The 25344-nt window shown below is 43.0% G+C and overlaps 2 protein-coding genes across 4 annotated transcripts in view; one reads left to right on the forward strand and one right to left on the reverse strand.

The window, feature by feature from the left end:
* Positions 1-51: 51 nt before the first annotated feature.
* On the forward strand, positions 52-21021 carry DMAC2L (distal membrane arm assembly component 2 like). 3 transcript variants are annotated; one of them, XM_035260460.3, is made up of 6 exons: positions 52-193; positions 3059-3094; positions 15671-15782; positions 17430-17638; positions 18520-18691; positions 19851-21021. In XM_035260460.3, exons 3-6 carry the CDS (start codon positions 15676-15678, stop codon positions 19963-19965), a joined length of 603 nt encoding a protein of 200 aa, XP_035116351.1. In that variant the 5' UTR covers positions 52-193; positions 3059-3094; positions 15671-15675; the 3' UTR covers positions 19966-21021. The 3 variants fall into 3 exon arrangements, with proteins under 3 accessions (XP_035116351.1, XP_035116350.1, XP_035116352.1); XM_035260459.3 differs by having other exon boundaries at positions 52-88; XM_035260461.3 differs by lacking the exon at positions 19851-21021 and adding an exon at positions 19114-19254 and having other exon boundaries at positions 52-88.
* Positions 20632-25344, reverse strand: part of CDKL1 (cyclin dependent kinase like 1) — a 72753-nt gene continuing 68040 nt past the window's right edge. The window contains exon 9 of the mRNA XM_009006017.5: positions 20632-24256. Within this exon, the coding sequence (XP_009004265.1) occupies positions 24149-24256 (108 nt within the window). The 3' untranslated portion in view covers positions 20632-24148. The remainder of the gene's footprint in view (positions 24257-25344) is intronic.

Here is a 25344-nt window from a genome sequence, read left to right on the forward strand (position 1 = left end):
CAATGGGCGCACGCGGCGGAGGGCGAAGGGCAGGCAGGGCGCCGCAGACGCGGGGACTCTGGCTCGCTCCCTCCCACCCTCCAAAGCTGTGAGTAGAGGCGCTAGGCCCTGAGCGGGGCGGGACGAGGGTGGTGGTTGTGTTCTGCCCTCGCCCTTCGCCAACGCTGGGCTGACTGAAAACATGGCCCTTCAGGTAGCGCGTCTTCGACTTCCACCGCCGTGCGGGCAGGGGGCCGCGGGAGAAAGTGTGGGCGGGAGTACCGTGAAAATTCTTGTTAGGGTGGGCCCAGCGGCTTCTTTCTCCTGCTCGACCTCGGCCCCGCCCCTGCCCCGCTTCCGCCCGCTCGGCTCCGCCCCCGCACGAGGCCTGTGGGAGGCGAAGGGGTTGGGCACCCATCGTCTTCATTCTCGGTCCCCTCTGAGTCGAGCGTCCGCTAATAGGGCGCTCCACGTCCGACCCTGGTCCTCGCTCCTCATGGAGGCTTTTTGTCACAGCGAAGACTGACAGCCCGCAGTCTTCTGGACTTCTTTTATGGGGCTCTGAACAGAACAGAAATAGAATGATACAAATTTATTACCAGAAGCTCTTCACGTGCCTGTTAGAATCTTGGTTCCAGTCTTTGGTCAGGTGGCTCCAGGAAATCACTTCACCTCTTTGCCTCAGACGCCTCTGTGAACTAGGAATGATAGCAATGTCTTCCTAATTTTTTTTTTTTTTTTTTTTTTGAGACGGAGTTTCTCTCTTGTTTACCCAGGCTGGAGTGCAATGGCGCAATCTCGGCTCACCGCAACCTCCGCCTCCTGGGTTCAGGCAATTCTCCTGCCTCAGCCTCCTGAGTAGCTGGGATTACAGGCACGCACCACCATGCCCAGCTAATTTTTTGTATTTTTAGTAGCAACAGGGTTTCACCATGTTGACCAGGATGGTCTCTATCTCTTGACCTCGTGATCCACCCACCTCGGGTCTTCCTAATCTTAGGGCTGTTGAGTAGATTACACGAGGTAAGGTTATCAGGTGTTTAGCACAGTGGAGCATTTGCAACCTGATGACATTTATTATGGTCAAAGGATTTTACCACCAGAACAGGGGTACATACTTTGCTTTATTGGTTAAAACAATGTAGAATGTTGCCTGCTGGTTCGATCACAGATGAAAAAGATGGTTATTCAACTTTGTGAAATAATTGTGGATTCCCATGCACTTTGGGAGGCCAAGGCGAGCCGATGACCTAAGGTCGATAGTTTGAGACCAGCCTGACCAACACTGAGAAACCCCGTCTCTACTAAAAAAAAAAAAAAAAAAAAAAAAAAAAAAAAAGGCCGGGAGTGGTGGCGCATGCCTGTAATCCCAGCTACCCAGGAGGCTGGAGCAGGAAAATGGCTTGAACCCAGGAGGGGAGGTTGCGGTGCCTGGGCAACAAGAGTGAGACTCCGTCAAAAAAAAAAAAAAAAAAAAAAAAAAAAAAGGAATAGAGATTCTGTGTACCCTTTACCGAGTCTCCCCAGTGGTAGTATCTTGCAAAACTAGGACAATATCGCAACCAGGTTATTGACATTAATACAATCCATTTGTGCTATAGCTAGAACTTGAGCAACGCCATTTTATAAAAGACAAAGCTGTTTTTCAAAAATAAGTTGTAAAGGCTGCCCCATTAACTGCGGGCCTTGGCTAGTAAATAAGACTGCTAGTTTACTTTGCAGAATGTAAAAAGTAAAGCTGCTTACCTTCTCTTTATCAGTAACTGCCAGAGTTGCTAGCCTTTACTTACCAGTAATAACCAAAATGAGCAGCCCAAAATAATTCCATCCTGGCCCCTACAACCTGTAATAAGTAACTAAAATTTGTAACCCTACCCAGATAAAGTATAAACTAATGTTTATCTTGACTTCTGTAAACCGCTTAAGTAACAATCAGAATAACAAAAGTCCCCTAGCCCTTAAAATGTCCAGATCCCACCCTCCCCAACCCCACCCTCATCTCAGCCCAGGAAGTGATTTACAGAATCCTGTCTGAAGCCTTTCATCCCCATCCCCGCTCCTCACCCCCACTCCCAAGGTGGTTTTACAAGTATAAAAAAGTCTTGTCACCCTTCTTTCTCTGCCACGAGTTAGAGAGACCTAAGTCCTCTATAGTCGCCAGCAATAAACCCTGCAATTTAGCATACTTTTGTCTTAATGTAGACTTTCTATGCTCACTCCAGTATAACACATTGATCTCATTCTGGTTCCTTGTTTTGTATTTCTGTTATTTTTCTGTGTATTTAGTTCTATATGGGTTATCAGGTGTGTAGATTCTTGTATCCACCACCACAGTCAAGGTACAGCACAGGTCCATCACCACAAGGGTCCCTCCAGTTGCCCTTTCATAACCACAACTTCCCTTTGTAGCCTCACCCAATGTTTCTAAAATTTTGTTATACCAAGAATGTTACATAAATGTAGTTATTGTCATTATACAGTATGTAACTTTTTGGGATTGACTAGTTGCATTCAGCATAATCCCTTGAGATACATCCAGATTGTTACATGTATTGGTAGTCCATTCCTTTTTATTACTGACATTCCATAGTGTAGATGAACTACTGTATTGATATGGTTTGACTGACCCCACCCAAATCTCATCTTGAAGTGTAACTTCCACAGTTCCCACATGTCATGGGAACCAGGTGGGAGGTGATTGAATTATGGGAGCAGGTCCTTCCTGTGCTGTTCTCTGGATAGTGAATTAAGTCTCACAAGATCTGATGGTTTTAAAAATAGGAGTTTCACTGCACAAGTTCTTTCTTTGCTTGCTACCATCCATGTAAGATGTGACTTGATTCTCCTTGCTTTCTGCCATGATTGTGAGGCCTCCCTAGCCATGTGGAACTGTATTAAACCTCCTTTTCTTTTCACTTTCGGGTATGTCCTTATCAGCAGCATTAAAATGGACTAATACAAATATATTCAACTGTTCACTCATTGAAGGACATTCGAGTTCTAGTTTTTAACTGTTATCAATACAGCAGCTATGAACATGTGTACAGCCTTTTGTGTTAACTTGTTTTTGTTTCTCTAGGATAAGTGCCCAAGAGTGCAATTGCTGAGTCATATGGTAAGTGCATGTTTATTTATTTTTTTTTTTTCTTGAGACAGGGTCATGCTCTATTGCCCAGGCTGGAGTGCAGTGGTGCAATCTTGGCTAACTGTGGCCTCTGCCTCCTGGTCTCAAGCGATTCTCCTACCTCAGCCTCCCCAGTATCTGGGACTATAGGCACATGCCACCACGCCCTGCTAACTTTCGTATTTTTAGTAGAGATGGGGTTTCACCATGTTGGCCAGGCTGGTCTCCAACTCCTGACCTCAAGTCATCTGCCCACCTTGGCCTCCCAAAGTGTTGGGATTACAGGCATGAGCCACTGCGCTGAGCCTAATTTTGTAAGAAATTGCCAAACTTTTCCAAAGAGGCTATACCACTTTAAGTTCTCACTAGCAATGTTTGAGTGCAGTTTCTCCTCATTGTCATCAGCATTTGATGTCAGCATTTATTTCTTTTAACCATTCTGATAGGTATGTAGTGGAGATGGTTTTTAGTTTTCACAGGACAGAGTTGATTTGTTACTAAGTTGCATGCAGAATGTGTGCAGGGGGCTGTGGTTAGATTTTCATGGCCCCCAACGGAGCCCATAGTTGTGCTTTCTTTACTACTATTTAATTTTAAGCATGTGCTTCTTAGTTTAGCAAGGGTGAAAGAACTCAACACATAGACTCTTTTTAAAAAATCTCAGCTTACATTCCCCTCTAAGATTTGACTGTCTAGCAGTTTGTTTTGATTAAGTAATTTCATACTAAGTGTCCGACCTACCCTCTGTGGGAAGACTGAGCTCGTTCGGAAAAAACCGGACCGCAGGCTAGAGGAAATTCCTTAAGTTCAGGCTTTATTGAGAGGAAAGAGCCTCCGGGCGGACCAGCCGGGAGGAAGAGGAGAATGGCCGCGCCGCTCAGAGGGGCAGGGTTGTTTTATAGGGGGCTGAAGGGCTGGGGGGTGGGGAAACCAAAAGCCGAGGTGGTGGGCAACTGTTGGTCAGTTTGAACTGCTGGGCGGGAAGCTGGGCAGCGGGAGGGCTAGGGCCGGTATGTAAAGTGAGAGATAAGGGAGCCTCTTTGTGGGGGAGGGAAAGAGAGAGAGAGAGAGAGAGCTTTTGTGGTAGGGGCAGAGTTTTCCAAACATTCCCGACTCCTTAAAGAAAAGAAAAAGAGGGGGTCAGGGGCGTCGGTTGTCTCTCTAGCTACTTCCTGCTGACAAGGGTCGACAGGGGGTTCTGAAGAGGTCTCTTTTCTTAAGGAGCCTGGATGTTCGGGGAGAGGTCTGTTTCTTGCACTCGTTTAGGGTAGGGTTGGAGCAGCATCTGGTGGATGGTGACTCGAGTCAGTTCTTGAAAGCGCCACTGTAGGAACTGTAGAAAGCAAGGAGCAATAAGTAAGATTAGGCAAACAGCTACTAGGGGCCCAAGCAATGGGGACAAGAGGGTATACATAGAGGAAGACCACCACGCTGTGGCTTCAGCTGAGAACTTCTGACTCTGCAGGTTAGTTTTGAGTTTCTGGAGGCTCTCGATTCGGGTTTCTACTAGGCCGGATTCATTGATGTAGTCACAGCACTCTTCTTGTAGGAAGATACAGGTCCCTCCTCGTTCAGCAGTGAGCAGGTCCAGGGCTCTTCGGTTCTGCAAGGCAACTTGGGCAACTGAGGTGATCTGTCGTTGGAGTGATGCTAAAGACTCAGTAGAGTCATCAATAGCTGCTTGGAGTTGTGAGGTCAGTCGGGCTATGGCCAGGTGAGAGTGGACTAGTGCCCCTCCTCCTAATCCTGCTGCAAGTGCTGAACCAGCAAGGGAGACTCCAACGGCAATGGGTAGGAAGGCAGCTCGTCGAGTGCGGCGATGGGGAGTTTGCAGCATCTGGAATTCGGCTGGGGAATATATAGTGAGTCGAGGGACTAGGGTTACCAGGAGGCATAAAAGAGATGAGGAAAGACCAATGTAGAGAGTTTTTGTTAAGGTCTTGTTACACCCGAAAAACGTTCCTCGTGGGGCTGTTATATTAGTGGTTACCCGTATAGTTCTGTTACATCTAGGGAAGTTTCGGCCTAGGGAATAGCACACACGTAGCTGTTCAAAATCAGGTGGAGTGTAGAGATCGACTTCCCTGACGGGGGAGAAGGAAGAAGTTGAGGCTGAAAGGTTGAGAGGGATGGGGTAAAGGACTACAACGAAGGGAGTCTGTCCTAAGAAGGCACACATGAGGCATGAGGTTAGGTCAGTTAATCCTGAGAGGTTAGCTAACTTGATTCCTTCTTGGAGAAAGGTTAACCAGGAAAACGGAGGCGAATGTGGTTGCAATTGGTCATTCAGAGATTTTTCTTGTAGGCTAATGTCAGAGTGGTCTTGGTGGACTGTACGTACGTATGCCCGCCAGATGTACAGGTGGGAAGAGGGATATTTGGTATCTATGTGGTCATACACGGCAGCTTTCTGAGGGCTTTTCCACCGGTTGTCCCAGGGGTCAGGTATGAGAAGGGAATACCGTGTAGAACCAATAATGGTGTTTCCTTCTCCATCTATGTCTGGGATGATTTTGAGCTGAGATCGGGCAGGTACTGTGGACTCGATAGCTATATGTAGTCGACAGTTCATCCAAGTACATCCCATGCAGGAGCGCCAAGGAGTATTATTGCATGTTCCTGATGGTTGGTCATGGTTGAAGCACATGAGAGGTATAGTAGTATGGATGTTGCGGAATTTGGTGAAGTTCAGCTATATGGCACTTTGGCATCCGGCTGCAGGGCAGTCGGAAGTTGCAAGAAGGTGGTTGTGGCTGTATGGGTATTACAGATGAAGGTGGTTTTGGTATAGTTTTCAGTTAGGAAGAATCTCCATCTGTAGGGGGTGTGGCTGCTAGGCCCTGGTAAGTTTGACAGATAAAGGGCCGGTAGGAACAGCTTTCCAGCATAAGGAGGGTCCATGAGGGGCCTTTTTTACCCGAGAGAGGTGAACCCAAGATGGGATTTCAGCAACTCTTATAGCTGATGGAGTGGTAAGGAGGACTGTGTATGGTCCTTCCCACTTGGGGGCGAGGGGCTTTGGGGAGAGGGACCTGATAAGAACTGAGTCCCCGGGGGAGACTTTCTGTGTATTTTCAGATGGCTGGGTGGGTTGGGGAAGAGAAGCGTTGGCGTGTTCTCGGAGAAGGCTGCGAAGGAGAGTAAAGTAGGGGAGGTAGCTGTCTAGAGGAGTAGTCTCTGGCGGTGGGGGAGTTGAAAGTAGGAAGGGGCAACCATACAGCAGCTCAAATGGGCTAAGCTGTGATGGGCCCCGGGGGCCTGCTCTTACCCTGGTGAGGGTGATAGGAAGTAAGGTTACCCAGGATTGGCGGAGCTCAAGCATGAGCTTAGTCAGATGCTCCTTTATTAGGCCATTGGCCCGCTCCACCTTACCAGAGGACTGAGGATGGTAGGCGGCGTGTAGCTTCCACTGAATTCCTAGAGAGGTAGAAATGGCATTAGTGACTTTGGAGATAAAGGCTGGGCCGTTGTCTGACTGTATGGTGGCTGGGAGTCCAAAGCGTGGGATGATGTCTTGAATGAGATGAGTGGCTACTGTCCCGGCAGACTCAGAGGCTGTGGGGTAAGCTTCAATCCAGCCTGAAAAAGTGTCAACAATGGTTAGCAGATACCGGTACTGTTTGTGCTTTGGCATATGGGTGAAATCAATTTGCCAGTCTTGGCCAGGTAGGAACCCGTGTAGCTGATGAAGCTGGCGCCGGGGATGACAGGAACCCTGGGAATTAGTTTTCACGCAGACAGTACATGAGGACTGGACTTCCTGTATGGTACTGAGGAGGAGGTGGGGGTGAAAAAGTGGGTTGAGGAACTGGTATAAGGCTTTAGGCCCAATGTGGAGTGAATTGTGGATGTCTTGGATTATCTGGTACCTTTGCTTTTCAGGGAGGATGAGGAGGTTATGCTTGAAGGCCCAGTCATCCTTGAACCGTACCCCGGGGGTAGACTGGAGGGCCTGGAGTTCCGAGGCAGAGTATTGAGGGCTAGGAGAAAAAGGCTGTGTGGGCTGGCGGTGGGGAAGGTTATGACGGCCTTCAGCTTCGAAAGGATGTCTCGCCCCAGAAGGGGAACTGGGCAGGTGGGGATTACTAAAAAGGAGTGGGTGAATGGAGTGGAGTTATATGAGCACATGAGTGGTGGGGTTTGGTAGGGGATACTCGGGGTCCCATCGATTCCCATGACTAAGACCTGGGAAGGGGTGAGACGACTAGAATAGGAAGGAAGTGCAGAGTAGGTAGCCCCCATGTCTTGTGACCCTAGGCTCGGCGAGGGTAACCGGAGTCGGAAAGCCAGGGCCCCACTAGTCATCTAGCAGCCCTAGTAGACTGGGGAACGGAGCTCCCTCGGAGGTCGGCTCCTGGCAAGCAGGCTCCTCCCTACTGAGGGTGACCGCCGGCTGTGTAACGCCAGTGTGTCTGTTTTGAGGAACCGGCACCCTGGGGAAGCTGGGGTAGTCTGACTTCCAGTGTCCCGGGGGGTGGCAGATAGGGCAAGGCTTAGTTGGTGGCCGTGGTTGTGGACAGGCTCGGGACTAGTGTCCTTTCTTTCCACATTTGAAACATGCCCCTGGAGGGGCATGGGTTTCGGCCTTGGGCTTCTGGTTCCCTGCCGGCCTTAGAGCCGCCACTAGGGCTTGGGTCTGGAGGGCAACCTTCTGCTTCATGCGAGTTTGGCGGGCAGCCTCAGCCGCATCTTCCCTGGCATTGAATACTCTAAAGGCCATTTTTACCAGGTCTTGGATGGGAGTCTCTGGCCCCTCTTCTGCTTTCTTTAGTTTCTTTCTTATGTCGGGTGCTGATTGGGAGATAAAATGGGAGGCTAATACAGTGGCCCCGTTTTGGGAGGCTGGATCTAGTCGAGTGTACCGGACTAGGGCTTCTTATGCTTGAGTGAGGTATTGGAATTCTTTAATATAGGTGGACGGGTCGGCTGAGAAGGATCTTAAACGTTTCTCAATTTGGGACAGGTCTTGGAGTGAGAAAGGAACATGGACCCTGATTAAACCTTCTGCGCCTGCTACTTCTCGGAGTGGGGCCAGGATAGTTGGTTGGTGAGAGCGGGTGTGGGCTGCCACCGGAGAGGCAAGAGGAAGTGAGGCCTCCGAGGGAGGGGGCCCAGAGGGAGTAGAGGAAGAGCGAGGCATGGCCTCTGAGGTAGGAGGTGCAGAGGGAGTGGGGGAAGGGCGTGCCGTTGATGGCGACTGGTTGCTGAGATTGGCAGGAGAGGACAGATGTTCAGGCAGATCCTCCGGTGAGGAGTAGGGAGGGGGAGAGGTAGTGGAGGAAGATTTACGGGGGGTTCGAGATAAGAGGATTTGGTAGGTGGAGCAGGAAGAACATAGGTCGGGGTGGGTACGGAGGTCCCAAAAAGCCTGGACGTAAGGAATTTCATTGTCCTTGCCCGCGCGGCGACAAAAATCGTCGAGATCTCGGAGGGTGTTGAAATCAAAAGTGCCAGTCGGGGGCCAATGTGACTGGTTACTGAGTTTGTATTGGGGCCAAGCCACCTGGGACAGGAAAATAAGCTTTTTCTTTCTGAGGGTTTGGGAATATCCCAATTTGGTAAAATTTCGCAGCAAGCACCCGAGGGGGGTGCTCAGAGGTATTTTGGACTCCGAATTTCCCATGGCAGGCTCAGCTACAGACTCTGGTGCAGATGGGCAGATGCAACGAAAAGGCGTCCCCATTCGTTGCAAATTCCCCGGAGTACAATTAAGTACGGAAAGGGAAGCGGTCAGAGGGGCGTCCCCCGTCTGGCGGCTGTCCCTCGGAAGGCTCCTGGAGCCGGAATGGAAGACTACCTTGGCTCGGCCGAGACTAGGCAAGGAGTCCATGCGGAACGCCGGAGAGGGAGCAACTGCACCGTGCCGTAGGAAGAGGAGACGGGAAGCGGGGGAAGGCAAAGCAAGAAAAACTTGGCTTACCTTAATCGGAGAGTGGAGGTGGCAGGGCCAGTGTTGGGTAGGTCGGGGAGGGGGGCCGTGGCCGGGCCAACGGCCCCAGCTCCCGGGTTTCAGCACCATTTGTCCGACCTACCCTCTGCGGGAAGACTGAGCTCCTTCGGAAAAAACCGGACCGCAGGCTAGAGGAAATTCCTTAAGTTCAGGCTTTATTGAGAGGAAAGAGCCTCCGGGCAGACCAGCCGGGAGGAAGAGGAGAATGGCCGCGCCGCTCAGAGGGGCAGGGTTGTTTTATAGGGGGCTGAAGGGCTGGGGGGTGGGGAAGCCAAAAGCCGAGGTGGTGGGCAACTGTTGGTCAGTTTGAACTGCTGGGCGGGAAGCTGGGCAGCGGGAAGCTGGGCGGCGGGAGGGCTAGGGCCGGTATGTAAAGTGAGAGATAAGGGAGCCTCTTTGTGGGGGAGGGAAAGAGAGAGAGAGAAAGAGCTTTTGCGGTAGGGGCAGAGTTTTCCAAACACTAAGAGCTTGTCCTGCATTCATACACCTTATGATATCTGTGGCTAGAGACATTTGTGTTCCTGGTACCACCCACCTTGTTTGAAAATTCATGATCACCTTCTTCCATCTGGGTGAGAATCTGTGAGAAGTTAATTCAAAGAGTGCCATGTGATGTTGGCCTAAAAATCAGTCTGGGGACCTTTGCTTCCAAATCCTAATTAATTGCTCTGTTAGTTTGTTTCACTAGATACTACACCTCAGGAGTAAGAACTGAAATCAACAATAGGTGACTTACAGTGGGATGGGATTGTAATTTTGGGAAAATGTCCCCCATTCTGATGACATTCCACCCCTCTTCACACATATACAGCCCTCAACGACTAGTTCACTAACTGTCATTTTATTTTTATTTTTTTGAGATGTAGTCTTGCTCTGTCTCCGGGCTGGAGTGCAGTGGCTCAATCTCAACTCACTGCAACCTCCACCTCCTGGATTCAAATGATTTCCCTGCCTCAGCCTCCAGAGTAGCTGGGACTATAGGCACATGCCACCATGCCCGGCTAATTTTTTTATTTTAGTAGTGACAAGTTTTCATCATGTTGGCCAGGATGGTTTCAATCTCCTGACCTCGTGATCTGCCTGCCTCAGCCTCCCAAAGTTCTGGGATTACAGGGATGCACCACCACGCCCAGCCCACTAATTGTCTTTTTAACCACCAAGTTAACCATCACTTTGAATAGCCCACTAAGTAATTGCATTTAATATGCAACATCAGAACTTCTACTTTAAAAGAACAAAAAAAGACTTTTTTTTTTATGTAAACAGAGAAACTTTCCATCAAATCTACTGAGAAAACACTTTGCATATATTCGATTTTCAGTAACACATTAGATGACTGTATTTCTCTAAGTTGCAAAATTGCAACTTTTTTTTTCTTTTTTTTTTTGAGACGGAGTTTTGCTCTTGTTACCCAGGCTGGAGTGCAATGGCGCGATCTCGGCTCACCACAACCTCTGCCTCCTGGGTTCAGGCAATTCTCCTGCCACAGCCTCCTGAGTAGCTGGGATTACAGGCACGCGCCACCATGCCCAGCTAATTTTTTGAATTTTTAGTAGAGACGGGGTTTCACCATGTTGACCAGGATGGTCTCGATCTCTTGACCTCGTGATCCACCCGCCTCGGCCTTCCAAAGTGCTGGGATTACAGGCTTGAGCCACCGCGCCTGGCCAAAATTGCAACTTTTTAAGACACTGTTACATATGGCTCTAAGCCATGTTTTGATGATAAGGAGGTTTTTTTGATTTTGTTTTCATAATTTGACTACCTGGATTATTTATGGCAGCAGTAAATTTTTTTTGTATGGTCCCAGTAGCTTGTTTTTATTATGCACTATTTCAAACAACTCAGAAGAATAAATAACACCATAAACTCCTATGTATACATAAACCAGATTTAATCCAGTGATGACAATGTGCTGTGTTTTCAGTGTTTCTTTCCTTTCTCCCTCTGAGGAATTCTCCCTTTCTCTCTCCCTCCCTCCCTCTTTTCTCATAAATAAAACAGATACAACTGAAAGTCCATCTTGAGTTGATTTTTGTATAAGGTGACAGATGAGGATCCAGTTTCATTCTTGTACATGTGCCTTGCCAATTATCCCAACATCATTTGTTGAATAGGGTGTCCTTTCCCTACTTGGTATTTTTGTTTGCTTTGTTGAAGATCAGTTGGCTATAAGTATTTGGGTGTCTTTCTGGGTTCTCTGTTCTGTTCCACTGGTGTATGTGCCAATTTTTATACTAGTACCATGCTGTTTTGGTGACTATGGCCTTATAGTATAGTTTGAAATCAGGTAATGTGATGCCTCCAGATTTATCTTTTTGCTTACTTTTGCTTTGGCTATGTGGGCTCTTCTTGGTTCCATATGAATTTTGGAATAGTTTTTTCTAGTTCTGTGAAGAATGATGGTATTTTGATGGGAATTGCATTGATGGGAAGACTAATATCCAGAATCTACAATGAACTCAAAGCAGTATATATGTTCATTGCTTTTGGCAGTATGGTCATTTTCACAATATTGATTCTGCCCATCCATGAGCATGGGATGTGTTTCCATTTGTTTGTGTCATCTGTGATTTATTTCAGCAGCGTTTTGTAGTTTCCTTTTAGAGGTCTTTCACCTCCTTGTTTAGGCATATTCCTAAGTATTTTATTTATTTATTTATTTATTTATTTTGCAGCTATTATTAAAGGGGTTGAGTTCTTGATTTGATTTTCAGCTTGGTTGCTGTCGGTGTATAGGAAAGGTATTAATTTGTGTATATTAATTTTGTATCCTGAAACTTTGATGAATTCATTTATTGGTTCTAGAAGCTTTTTGGAGGAGTCTTTAGGGTTTTCTAGGTAAACAGTCATATCATCAGCAAACAGTGACAGTTTGACTTCCTCTTTACCTCTTTAATTTCTTTCTCTTGTCTGATTGCTCTGGCTAGACTTCCAGTAATATGCTAAATAGAAGTAGTGAGAGTGGGGCCTGGTGCCGTGGCTCATGCCAGTAATCCCAGCAACTTTAAAAGCTGAGGTGGATGGATCACCTGAGGTCAGGATATCAAGACCAGCCTGGATAACATGGTGAAACCCCATCTCTACTAAAAACACAAAAAATTAGCCTGAAATGGTGGCAGGTGCCTGTAATTCTAGCTACTCAGAAGGCTGAGGCAGGAGAATCATTTGAACCTAGGAGGAGGGGGTTGCAGTGAGCCAAGGTCCTGCCATTGCATTCCAGCCTGGGCAACAAGAGTGAAACACCATCTCAAAAAAAAAAAAAGTGGTTGGAGTGGCCATCCTTGTCTTGTTCCAGTTCTCAGAGGGACAGCTTTAAACTTTTCCCTGTTCACTATTATGTTGGCTGTGAGTTTGTCATAGTTGGCTTTTATTATTTTGAGGTATGCTCCTTGTATGCCAGTTTTGCTGAGGGCTTTAATCACAAAGGGATGCTGGATTTTGTCAAATGCTTTTTCTGCATCTATTAAGATGATCGTGTAATTTTTGTTTTTAATTCTGTTTATGTGGTGTATAACATTTATTGACTTGTGTATGTTAAGCCATTCCTGCATCCCTGGTATAAAACCCACTTGATCATGGTGCATTATCTATGGCAGCAGTAATTTAGTCGTGGTTATTTTCTAATTTGCGTTTAACTGGATACTTTTAATTTATTAGAGCTAGAGTCACTAACTTACCACTAGAGGTCTCCTCTTTCCCTATAGAAAACATTCCCAGAGGCAACTGCTTGGACTCAAGTAGGAATAATTTGCAAAATCATTAGCAAAGTTGCAGTTGAAAACATAAAAACCTACCAATTTTTTTTTACCTCTACTGTCAAATATAAACTTAATTTTCACGTTTACAATCTTTTAAATCTAATATCTTGTGTTTTTGGAGATTGCAGCTGAAGTAAATTTGGCCTTTTGTTTAAGCTAAATTATAAGATGGACCAAAATGAATCAAGCAAAAGTTTTCAAAGACCACTCTAATTCACCTGCTTAAAAACAGTTTAACTGGTTTTATCTTTCTCCATGGAAACATGTCAACCATTGAAGGCTATTAATAAACAAATATTTATTAAACTTTTGCATTATGCTAAGAAAAATGGAAATGAATAAGATGAGTCTTGCTCTTTCTTTTACTTTGCATACTCTTTTTTCATTCTAACTGGAATTTTTTTTTTGCATATTCTGGTTCTGCTTTTATACTAACTAAAAACTTTAATCATTGTTTAAGACCCATCTCAAAAGACACCTCCGGTGTGAAGCCTTCCTCTCATTACCTTTTCTAGGTTCTCATGGCATTTGTTCACATCTCTATTATCCAACTACATTGGGTGTTATTTATCTCTTAATATGTCATCTGCCTTTATTAAACTATGCGTTATATAAGGTCAGGAACCTTGTCCTTCTCTCTTTCTCCTTTATTCTTGTTTGTTTTGACTTACCGTTGTTGCCTTTGCAGTAAGTATAGCAGACATTCAATATACATTTATTGAGCAAATGAATGAATGGCCTTGGGATTTGAATAAGGTCTTGAAGTTGGGTGGGATTTCCACAGATTGATGGTGATGGGGGAGGGAGGCTAAGAGAAAATAGCCTGAATAGAATCTGGGAAAGCCCATATTTGTAAATAAGATTGACAGCTAATTGAGTTATTCAAGGTGGGCACAGGCGAGAGAGCTTTAACAAAAAGCTGGAAAGCGTTGAGAACATGAAAGGGAGGTAGTGGAGCAGAGGTTTGCAGTAATGAAGACGGCTATGGTAGAAAAGAAATGAAAAGGGTAGTTGGTTCTGTCCTCAGGTCACATCTTTCACTCTTTCATGGCCTTAACATCCTCAATTACTTCCTCAGCTCTAAGATGTTTCCCACTCAGGCATCTTTCTAGCCCTCTTTCTCTTGAATTCTAGAACCATGTAATGATTAAGGAAAGGACCCTAGACTGGTAGAGAACTGGTTCAAGTTTCAACACTACCACCAATTAGCCATGAAACACTGAGCAAGTCCCTTTAAACACATGCATTTATTAATACCGCACCTTGTTCCAGAAAGGATTTAGGGTGTCTGCAAGTTACTTAATATCAGAGCTTCAGTTTCCTCACGTGGTCCAGGTGATCTAAATTCCTTACAGCTCTAACATTTTGTGACTGATTCCAGTGATTTCTTGGTCATCTGCACTTAGAAATCCTGCTGCAATTAATATATAGATTATGAAAAACTAAAAAATCTGAATCTATAACCCTGTCCTCCTGATGTTGATTTTTGTTCATAGCATCACCATCCTACTAGTAACCCAGGACCCAAACTTGGTGTCATCTTCAACTCCTCTAGCCCTTGCCCCTACATCTCACTTAACTCAGTCATATGGAACTAACTCTGTAATAGCATTCCCATTCTTCCCCAACTAGGCCCTTTCCTCTGACCTCATGTGATTGAAACCCTTGCTGGCTGGCTGTCCCATTCTGTTGACCCTTAATCTTGATGCTGCTGTCTGAGTAAATTTCTTGAAGCACAACCATAGCAATGGCAGTGCTTTGTTCTAAAACCTTGGTGACTCCCAGCTGCCTGCAGAATACAGTCCAAATTCCCTGGTGAGCATGTAAGACCCTTCATGACCTGACTCTGCAAGTTGCCTGCCTCTTCTCATGACTCACATGTGCTAGTGAAACTGAAAATAACAGGCCTTAGATGTTCCTGCTTCAGCTAATAATCTGGCATAATTTTTCCTGGCACCTTTGTTGAAATTTTTTTCTGTCCTTGTTTTAACTCTTTTGAGGCATTTATCAAGTTCCGTCACTTATTTTAACTCCTTGGCAACGTGTCTTAGCCCACTCCACCCTGCATTAAATTGTCAGATGCTCAAAGCAAACACCGTTTCATTTATCTTTGTCTCCCCGTCCCCTCTGCTGCACCCAGTCCCTTGCACATACCACCTAGCACACTACTAGAGAAACTTGAATTGAGGTAAATCAGATTGAAACCTACTCCAGGAATCACTTTCTCAAATTATGGTTATAGATTTTGACAGCTGGAAATTATCTAAGCAAATCATCTCATTTTACAAATGAGAATACCAGAGGTTAGAAAGGTGAAGTCACTTGCCCAGCCCTTTCCAGCTGCCCTGCAACATTTTTTATTGTTTACACTGCTCTGGTAACACCACTTGCAGCCTTGTCATAGGTAGATCTATTTTCATGTCTCCTCTTCTTTTCTGGATATAAGCATCTTAACCTCGACACGTTGTTTGTTTTTTCGGTGATTTTAGTAAGTCATTTTGATACTGGAAATACAGATGGGGAGTAGAGCTGGTTTTAGCAAGCACGTAACTACGGTGCCTGAACGGACACTAGGTGGCAGTACAACAGACAGACTCCAGTTGAGGTTTCAACGTGGAACTTAATGTTCAAGCCAGAAGGAACCTTAGACACCATCCAGTCCAACCCCTCATTTTTTTGCAGCAAACAAATAAAAAAACCCAAGAAGCAGAAACAGGAGTGACTTGCTCAATAACTGCTGAGTGGCAAGTGAGTCATCAGCTTTATCAGTACAAGAACATTGAAGTTGTGAAGTAAGTTGCTATATGTATAGGACCCTGATGATGATCTAATATAAGTACTGTTTTGTGTGTCTAGATTAAATGATGCTGTTTGGAAAAGTTTCCCAGCAGTTTTATGGATTAAAGAAACTCCCATGGTCATGTGACTCCAGATACTTCTGGGGCTGGTTGAATGCCGTGTTTAATAAGTAAGTTACTCTAAATAAAGTGAAGAAATGTAGAGATTGTTACAGCTAGATAAGTTCCCAGTAGCTAGTTTGGCTATTTCTCATTTTTTGTTTGTTTGTTTGTTTGTTTAATTAAGTTATTCTAAATAAAGTGAAGAGATGTGGAGATTGTTACAGCTGGATACGTTCCCAATAGCTAGTTTGGCTATTTCTCATTTTTGTTTGTTTGTTTTCTTGCTCTTATCGCCCAGGCAGGAGTGCAGTGGCGCGATCTTGGGTCACTGCAACCTCCACCTCCAAGGTTCAAGTGATTCTCCTGCCTCAGCCTCCTGAGTAGCTGGGATTATAGGCACCCACCACCACACCTGCCTAATTTTTGTATTTTTAGTAGAGACGGGGTTTCACCATGTTGACCAGGCTGGTCTCCAACTCCTGCCCTCAGGTGATCCACCTGCCTCATCCTCCCAAAGTGCTGGGATTACAGACATGAGCCACCACGCCCGGCCTATTTCTTGTATTTCAAATGTTCTTTTAACAGTTTGCATTGTGATCCTAATTTTGTTTACAGACAAACAAAACCCACACAAACATGGGGAAAACAGCAGAAAAATAGATTACAAAATATTAACTGGCTGTTTGAGTTGCAGGATTTCAAGGATTTTTTTTACTAGTGCTTTTGATATATTTCAAGTTTTCTAAAATAAACATTTATAATCAAAAACTTATTAAATATAATTTTAAAATATTTTTATGGCTTTTGCTTTGTTTTGTTTTTTTTGAGATGGAGTTTTGCTCTTGTTACCCAGGCTGGAGTGCAATGCTGCAATCTCGGCTCACCGCAACCTCCGCCTCCTGGGTTCAGGCAATTCTCCTGCCTCAGCCTCCCGAGTAGCTGGGACTACAGGTGCACGCCACCATGCCCAGCTAATTTTTGTATTTTTAGTAGAGACGGGGTTTCACCTTGTTGACCAGGATGGTCTCGATCTCTTGACCTCGTGATCCACCTGCCTTGGCCTCTCAAAGTGCTGGGATTACAGGTGTGAGCCACCGTGCCCGGCCTTTTATGGCTTTTTAAAGAAATGTAGTTAACCTTTTGAATTCTATCAAAGTAACTCAAGTTTTCAAAAAATTAGTGGGTGGCACACTTAAAAATATTATTTTGAAACTGATGAAATGAACCTCCTTCTGATTGCTTAATACAGCATTATGATCACTAGCTACAGAAAAAAAGCATATGTAGAAATTAATAAATATCACTGAGATTAATTTGAACACACATTCAGAATTATTTTCCCTTTAATCTTTTGTTATTAATAGAAATTCTAACCAAGTATAGTCATTCCTAGAACAATTACTAAATATCTCTGGTGTCAAGCACTCTGCTGTATACGAATCAATGAAAACTTGTGTCTGACTGATAAAGTCATATAAAAATAATATGCCTTGACAGTGTTCACTTAGAAACAAAAACAAAACCAGAAGTTAGCAGATAGACTATAGTTTTTTAGTTTTGGGGGTTTTTTTGCATGGATCTCATTAATACATTTATCTTCCTCTTCAGTCACTTGAAATGAAAATTTGTTACGTTCTGTATTTATGTCAGTGAATATAGTTAACAAGCTAGTAATTATTGTAAAAGCGAACTGCTTTTTTTTCTCTTGCAAACAGGGTGGATTATGAGCGCATCAGGGATGTTGGCCCTGACAGGGCAGCATCCGAGTGGTTGCTGCGCTGTGGGGCCATGGTACGCTACCATGGTCAGGAGAGGTGGCAGAAGGACTACAACCACCTCCCAACAGGCCCTCTGGACAAATACAAGATTCAGGCGATTGATGCCACCGACTCTTGTATCATGAGCGTTGGATTTGATCACATGGGTAACTACCCTATCATTTTGCTAATAGGAAATGCAGGTGATTTGCAATGACTATTTTGTTTTGGTTGACTCATGATTATAGTTATAGGTATGTCCTTTTTGCCCTTTTCAGTACAGTCAAGTTTGTTTCTTCCTGCGTTTGATATTTATTTTTAAATTAAATTGAGGTTACAGATACCTTCCTCTCCTTCCTCCTCTCACTAAGCTTGTTTCTATATGTCTCTATTCTTTGGTTTATTGACTTAAAATCCAGGGCCTTGTTTGTCAAACTATCTTTGTCAAACTTCTAGTCACTGAGAAGCCCTCAATAATGCAGGAATAATTATATCCACATAGCTTCTGCTTATGTGGGCTTTTTTTTTTGAGACAGAGTCTCACTCTCACCCAATCTAGAGTGCAGTGGCACAATCTCGGCTCACTGCAACCTCTGCCTCCAAGGTGATCCTCCTGCCTCAGTCTCCCAAATAGCTGGGATTACAGGCGTGCACCACCATGCCCCGCTAATTTTTGTATTTTTAGTAGAGACAGCGTTTCACCATGTTGACCAGGCCGGTCTGAATTCCTGACCTCAGGCGATCCACATGCCTCAGCTTCCCAAAGTGGTAGGATTACAGGTGTGAGCCACTGTGCCTGCCCCTATGTGGGCATTTCTTTCCTCCAAGGCATCTGACTTCGGAATGGCCCTGTCCATCAGCACAAGCTCTATAGTGAATTCCTTATATGGTTAGTAGGGTGAGTACTCATTCCAGTTTTCAGGGGACTTAAAAGGTTTCCCAGGACATAGGACTTTCAGTCCTAAAACTAAGTTAGTCCTGGGCAAACCAGGACAGTTTGTCATCTTAATGGTAAAGCAGATTCTTAATCTGTGCTTTTTCTCCTCAGAGGGCCTAGAGCATGTTGAAAAAATAAGGCTGTGCAAGTGTCAGTATATCGAGGATGGCTGTTTGCTGAAACTTAGTCAACTTGAAAATTTACGAAAAAGCATATTGGAAATGGAAATAATATCCTGTGGGAATATCACAGACAAAGGCATCGTTGCTTTGCGTCATTTAAGGTAGATGATCAAAGCCAAAGTGGAAACCTGATAATGCTATTAAGATGAATAGTTAGAATTTGACTGTGAGGGGTAGTATCTTTTTTTAGTTCTGAAAAAGATGATTTTTTAAAATGACCTCACTTTGATCTGTAATACTTTAAAACAGTTAAAACTATCAACCTTAATCCATTAATGTTTTATTGCATTTTTTATAGAATATGTTTTTAAAAATTAAACCTATATTAAGCACCTAGCATGATGCCTATCATAGTAAGCCCTTAGTAAGCATCAATGATTATGCTTTCTCTACTTTTTTTAAGCAATTTCCCCTATGTTTTTGATATTTTCAGGATATTTGGTATATACCTATTAGCATTTTACCCTGTAATTATGTTGTTTGAGGGAAACAAACCTTGAAATATTCATCTTTCTGTCTCTAGAGCTTAGAACACTGCCTGACGCTATAATGCTCATCAAAAGCACGTATCCACTAGTTAGGAAAGCTGTTCTACATCCTTCTGTGCCACCAACCAGACTCATGCCATGACCTGGAGCAAGTCACCTAATCACAAATGCAAAAACTGATAATACTAGCAAGGAATGTTTAATTCTAAAATTGTAAGATTCTGAGTCTTATCAGCATAGTAAAAAAAGAACAGGTTTGTTTAATCAAATCCCTATTTTAGAGATCCCCACATTCAAATTCTGAATCTAATTAATGTAGTTATGCTTTAATATATAATGGATCTGCCAGAAACCTCAGTATCACAGTGAGTTTGAAAAATTTTAAACATGATGACCAAAAGTACTAGATTATTCATCTCTTACATTAGTTGAGGCTTCAAAGCTTCATCTTTTGGTAGAAACTTAAGTACCTTTAAGAACTTTCCCAGTTTTTGCCCTTTTGGGGTTTCACATTTCATATCTTACATGCAAAGGATATCTATGTCATTATATATATTTTATTTAGAATGATTTGGCTAGAAATATTGACATAACCCAAAGTCTGTTACTTCTAGGCATGAATTTCATCTCTAAGACTACTTCTCTGAAAGTCATTTTTAAGGCATAGGGTGACATAGATTCATTTTCTCTGTAATTTTCTTTAAGTCAGTAAATTGAGTTTATTTTTAATGCTCTTGGCCAAATTGAAGTGACTTCTTTTCTTTACTTGCAGAAACCTCAAATATTTGTTGTTAAGTGATCTTCCTGGAGTAAAAGAAAAAGAAAATCTTGTCCAAACCTTTAAGACAGCACTGCCTTCTCTGGAACTAAAATTACAATTGAAGTAAAAGAATGTGTCTTATTTCAGTATAAAGGATCATTTGAAACTGTTGTTTCTAAATGTCAATTAATATTATATAATCGGTAGAATTATAAGGATGCCATATCATGACATTTTAGAAGTGGAGAGTGCATCATATGTAGAAACTATTCAGATGTGACTCACTAATGTTACTAAGTTGGAAGTGAGAATTTATGTGCATTAATACACTTTAAGAAAAATGCAGCTGTGCATGGTGGCTCACACCTGTAATCCCAGCATTTTGGGAGTCCAAGGCGGGCAGATCACCTAAGGTCAGGAGTTCAAGACCAACCATCGCCAACATGGCGAAACCCCATCTCTATTAAAAATACAAAATTAGCTAGGTGTGGTGGTACATGCCTATAATCCCAGCTACTCTGGAGGCTGAGGCAGGAGAATCACTTGAACCCAGGAGGTGGAGGTCGCAGTGACGATTGTGCCACTGCACTCCATCCTGGGCAAGAGAGCAAGACTCCATCAGTGACCCAAGATTGTGCCACTGCACTCCATCCTGGGCAAGAGAGTGAGACTCCATCTCAAAAAAAAGAAAAAAAAATGCAAACTAGGTAACATTTTAATTCTAATATATTCTTCACTTAGGTAAATCTAGAGATATCTTTTGATGTAGACATTTGTCTGGAATCCTTTAAAGTTATTTGAACAACAGATATTTTTATTGTGTTATAACAATAATTTACATTAAATTTAACTTTAAAGTTAGTGAAGCATACTACCATAAATGCACAATTATGAGAAATTAGAAGCTAAATTACACATTCATTGATGGAATCAGTTATGCAAAGTCTTCAGCGGTTGTTGAGGCATGCATTACATATTGCTTCCCAAGATTTGCATGCATTTCTCATGATCCTGCATTCTTGTGTTTTCATACCATACATCCTTTCTCAAAATCAACAGTTGCTGCTTAATTTGTCTACTTTGTAAACTTAAGCTAGCATTTTATTAAAACTGGATATAGCTACTTGGCTGAATTCACACAGTTTTGCAGATTGCAATATAATAAAGGAAACAATCATAAAAACCAGTAGGCTATGCTTAGGTTTTTCTTAAAACCTAAAATTGCTTTAGGCTGGGTGCCGTGGGTCATGCCTGTAATCCCAGTACTTTGGGAGACTGAGGTGGAAGATCACTTGAGGCAAGGAGTTTGAGACCAATTTGGGTAACACAGTGAGACCCTATCTTTATAAAAAATTTTTAAAAATTAGCCAGGCATGGTGGTGCACATCTGTAGTCCCAGATACTTGGGAGGTCGAGGTGGTAGGATCACTTGAGCTCAGGAGTTTGAGGCTGCGGCAAACTATGATCATGGCCACTGAACGCCACCCGGGAAGCCTGGGTGAAAGAGGAAGACCCTGTCTGTCTCTTAAAAAATTGAGCCTGGGAAGTCAAGGCTGCAATAAGCTATGTTGGCACCACTGTACTTCAGCCTGGTCAGCAGATTAAGACCTTGTCTCAAAAAAAAAAAAAAAAAAAGTCAAAAATGGATAAAACAGGTTACCTGTGTGAAATGGCCCTGATTCTATTACTGTTCTATGCCAGCTTGTTTATAGATTTCTTTGTTTGTGGTTTGAACATATTTTTTTTTTTTTTTTTGAGATGGAGTCTCGCTGTTGCCCAGGCTGGAGTGCAGGGGCATGATCATGGACCACTGCAACCTCCGCCTCCCAGATTCAAGCATTTCTCTGCCTTAGCCTCCCAAGTAGCTGGTATTACAGGAGCCCACCACTATGCCAGGCTAATTTTTGTATTTTTAGTAGAGATGGGGTTTCACCATCTTGGCCAAACTGGTCTTAAACTCCCAACCTCATGATCCACCCACCTAGGCCTCCCAGAGTGCTGGGATTACAGGTGTGAGCCACCACACCTGGCCTGGTTTAAACATTATTAAGCAGTTGAATATAAACTTGAAAATAATTTTCAAATAAATACTTTCTATGATACAGCTTTCAGGTAGAAAAATTAATTTTTGTGTATTTAAAAACCAGCTTATACAAATAGCACATAGATAAATGGTCAACTGTTTACTAATTGCCACTGTCATTTTAAAAAATCAGAAAAGTAAATAAAAGGATGTGGAAGAGTCTCATGTGGTACAGTAGAGATTTCCAGTAGAGAATAAAAGGATTATAAATATGGTTAAATTGAACATAAGCATAAATTTAATGGAACTCGTTAGAGAAAAATAAGCCTTTTTTCTCAGGTTTCTTTCATTACTGTGTGGTGAGACAACTGATTCACCACGATTAGTCCAGAGCTACTTTTCTATTCTGAATGGTTTTCAGTAAAACTATTGGCTCAATTAGGCAATTATAGTCATCTGCCTCCATCAAGTGCATTTTCTTGGGTTACGGGAAAAAAAGAAAAATTTTAACTATTCACGGAAGTTGGATATTCTTCTTTGTCATCTGAATCAAGGCTGTCTAACAGGAATTGAATAATTCTGGGACTAGCATTTAACCCATTATCAGGTCTAGGCAAGAAACTACATTAGGAAGCCTTAGGATATCATTAAAGTGCCTAGAGTAGTCAAAATTATTGAACAGACACCAGACTTCAGTGGATTACTTAACAGTAAGTGAATGGGGTCAGACGTCATCATGAAGAAAATTAACAAGAAAATGAGAATACAGAAGAAATGCTTTGAAAATACAGTGAAATACACAGCTTTGAAGACCATGGCTGAGAAGTGCTAAGAATGGTGGCAGCACATCAACCAGAAATGGTGTTGAGCTGTAAGAAACAGGTATCAGGCTTGATATTGCCCTTGTGTCCAGGGGACAAGGATGAAAAAGCTTTTTGATTAAGAGCAGTAGGCTAATTATGTCTTTTCGGCCAGGCGCAGTGGCTCATGCCTGTGATGCCAAGCACTTTGGAAAGCCGAGGCAGGCAGATCGCGTGAGCCCAAGAGTTCAAGACCAGTCTGGGTGACATGGCAAAACCCTGTCTGTACCAAAAAATGCCAAAAAATTAGCCAGGTATAGTGGCACATGCCTGTAGTCCCAGCTGCTTGGGAGGCGGAGGTGGAAGGATGGACATATATATATATGTCAACATTTTAGGTCTCACTGTACAAAGCTGTGAATCCTCAGTTTTGGTCTACTTACTGTAATATATTAGTTGTTAGGATAGCAATATATATATATATATGTGCACACATACATCCACATATATAGCATGAAAAGATGTTTCGGGGAAAACATCATATACACTTTCATGACTTATGTCATGAATGAGCCCACAAGCAATTTCTTCTGAAACCCAGATCATTATATTACAGGTTTGGCTATAGATGTACCAGGTCTAAGGCTGTGCTGGATAGAATGAAGTACTAATTATTTTCAGGATGACAGGTTCAGTTCCTGCAAAGCCTGTAGGTCTTACTCTACCCTTTGACTGCCTTAATCAGCTGCCAAGCTTCATCCCATTGTTTGAAAGGGGAATTGGGTGAATGAATGTAGACAGATTACAGTAAATCCACCTTGCCTGCAAAAGTGACTAAGGTACATCCTTATAAAGTAAGAATGAAATGGATAAACATATAATTAAATATAGAAATTACCAAGTCTTTGTGATAACTCATATGTTTTTAAATATTTCGAACCTAAGTGTTACCCACAAAATGTTTTAAAATATAAAAATCAAGAAATAGAGCAAGCAGGAAATGGGATTTTAAGCATTTTGATTTCAAGAAATAGAACTAGCCTTAAATATGCTGAAACAATCTGAGAGGCAGGAGATAGGAGTCAAAGCAACAGAGATCGGAGGAAATATATATAGGTATTTTGTAGTCCATTTTTCTTGTGTGGCATTTGGTACAACTGAAACATAAATCTTTTTGACGTCATCTAGTTTTGCCAGAGGTATGGGACAGTTCATATGCTGTCCATAAGCTCGGCTGCTTACATAAACTGAAATACAGGTGAAACTCCAAACAGGTTTTCTCTTTCTTTTCTGGACACCATTATCAGGCATGGGAGACTGGATCTGGAATTCCCCTTCGTATGGTGCCAAGTGGCCTCCCAGTTTCTAGCTTATGTTTTCTCCTGGTATGTTTTCAACATTATAATTGTTTTCAATCAACTGTATAAGTTTTATTTTCTTCCAAGTATCTATCAATTCCTTTTTTAAAATCATGTCTCCTAGTACCTTTAAATGTTTGGAAAATGGTAGTTCAGTTTCTTGGTATTACAGTAGTACTTCTTATTATCCAAAGCTGGAAGGATGCTGCTGCCAGTTAGCTGGGGTAGGTACTGCAACTGAAAATGCAAAACACTGAATTAGGTTCAAAACTGTGCCATGCATTTTTTTTCATTATTTAGAATAGATCACAAAAGAGGTAATTCAGCTATTTAGTACAGAAATACTTTTTTGCACAGATTCCAGGACTTGAGAGAGGATTAAATGTTTCAATTTGGTCTTTGCTTCTCCTTTTAAAGATATATTTTATATTAAAAACGAAAATCATGCACATTAAAGAAGATTTAGAAAATATGAAAAGGAAAATCTACATGTTAACGTTATTGGGAAAAAATACAGATTTATAGGAGTTGAGAGCTTGCTGAGATCTTAGGGATCTTTTAAGGCAATGCCTTGTCTTATAGCAGGAAACTGGTAACCAGCACCTAGGCAATTTGCCTACTTACTCTCTTCCCTTAGTTAAAAAGGCAAATAAAGCATGGCACAATGCACACTTTTTCCAGCTACTAGGGAGGCTGAGGTGGGAGGATCACTTGAGCCCAAGAGATCAGCCTGGGCAACATAGCAAGACCCCCATCTCTAAAGACAAAAGACAAACCTGTTTCCTTCAAGCTTCCCGAAAATGTTTGAATTTACTGTCAATGTCAAATGAAAGTAAGAACACACCAGTATTTTTTGTATTGCACTGTATGTCCTTAGGTATCCCTAAAAAGGGTACTTTTTAGTACTTTTAAATCAATTGATTCCTTCAGGATTTAAAAGCAATACACCAGGCTGGGTGCAGTGGCTCACGCCTATAATCCTAGCACTTTGGGAGGCGAGGCGGGTGGATCACCTGAGGTCAGGAGTTTGAGACCAGCCTACATAGCAAAACCCCATCTCTACTAAAAATATAGAAATTAGTTGGGCATTCTGGCATGTGCCTGTAATCCCAACTACTGGGGAGGCTGGGGCAGGAGAATTACTTGAACCTGGGAGGCAGAGGTTGCAACACTACTGCACTCCAGCCTGGGCAACAGAACAAGACTCAGTCTCAAAAAACAAAAACGCAATACACCAAATAGTGGAGTTTCCCTCTTTTTTCAATAAGAAATATTTCCATCAAAACCGTTTGCTCTTGAATACAAAGTAATACTGAGATAAGGAA

The sequence above is a fragment of the Callithrix jacchus genome, chromosome 8 (genome assembly GCF_049354715.1).
Source record: "Callithrix jacchus isolate 240 chromosome 8, calJac240_pri, whole genome shotgun sequence".
Lineage (NCBI taxonomy): Eukaryota > Metazoa > Chordata > Mammalia > Primates > Cebidae > Callithrix > Callithrix jacchus.

Bases quoted from the DNA above. Each gene is read 5' to 3' on its own strand.
- DMAC2L (XM_035260460.3), top strand. From the start codon at position 15,676: ATGATGCTGTTTGGAAAAGTTTCCCAGCAGTTTTATGGATTAAAGAAA. The intron at 17,639-18,519 runs GTAACTACCCTA...TTTTCTCCTCAG, and splicing joins CGTTGGATTTGATCACATGG to AGGGCCTAGAGCATGTTGAA. The intron at 18,692-19,850 runs GTAGATGATCAA...CTTTACTTGCAG, and splicing joins GTTGCTTTGCGTCATTTAAG to AAACCTCAAATATTTGTTGT.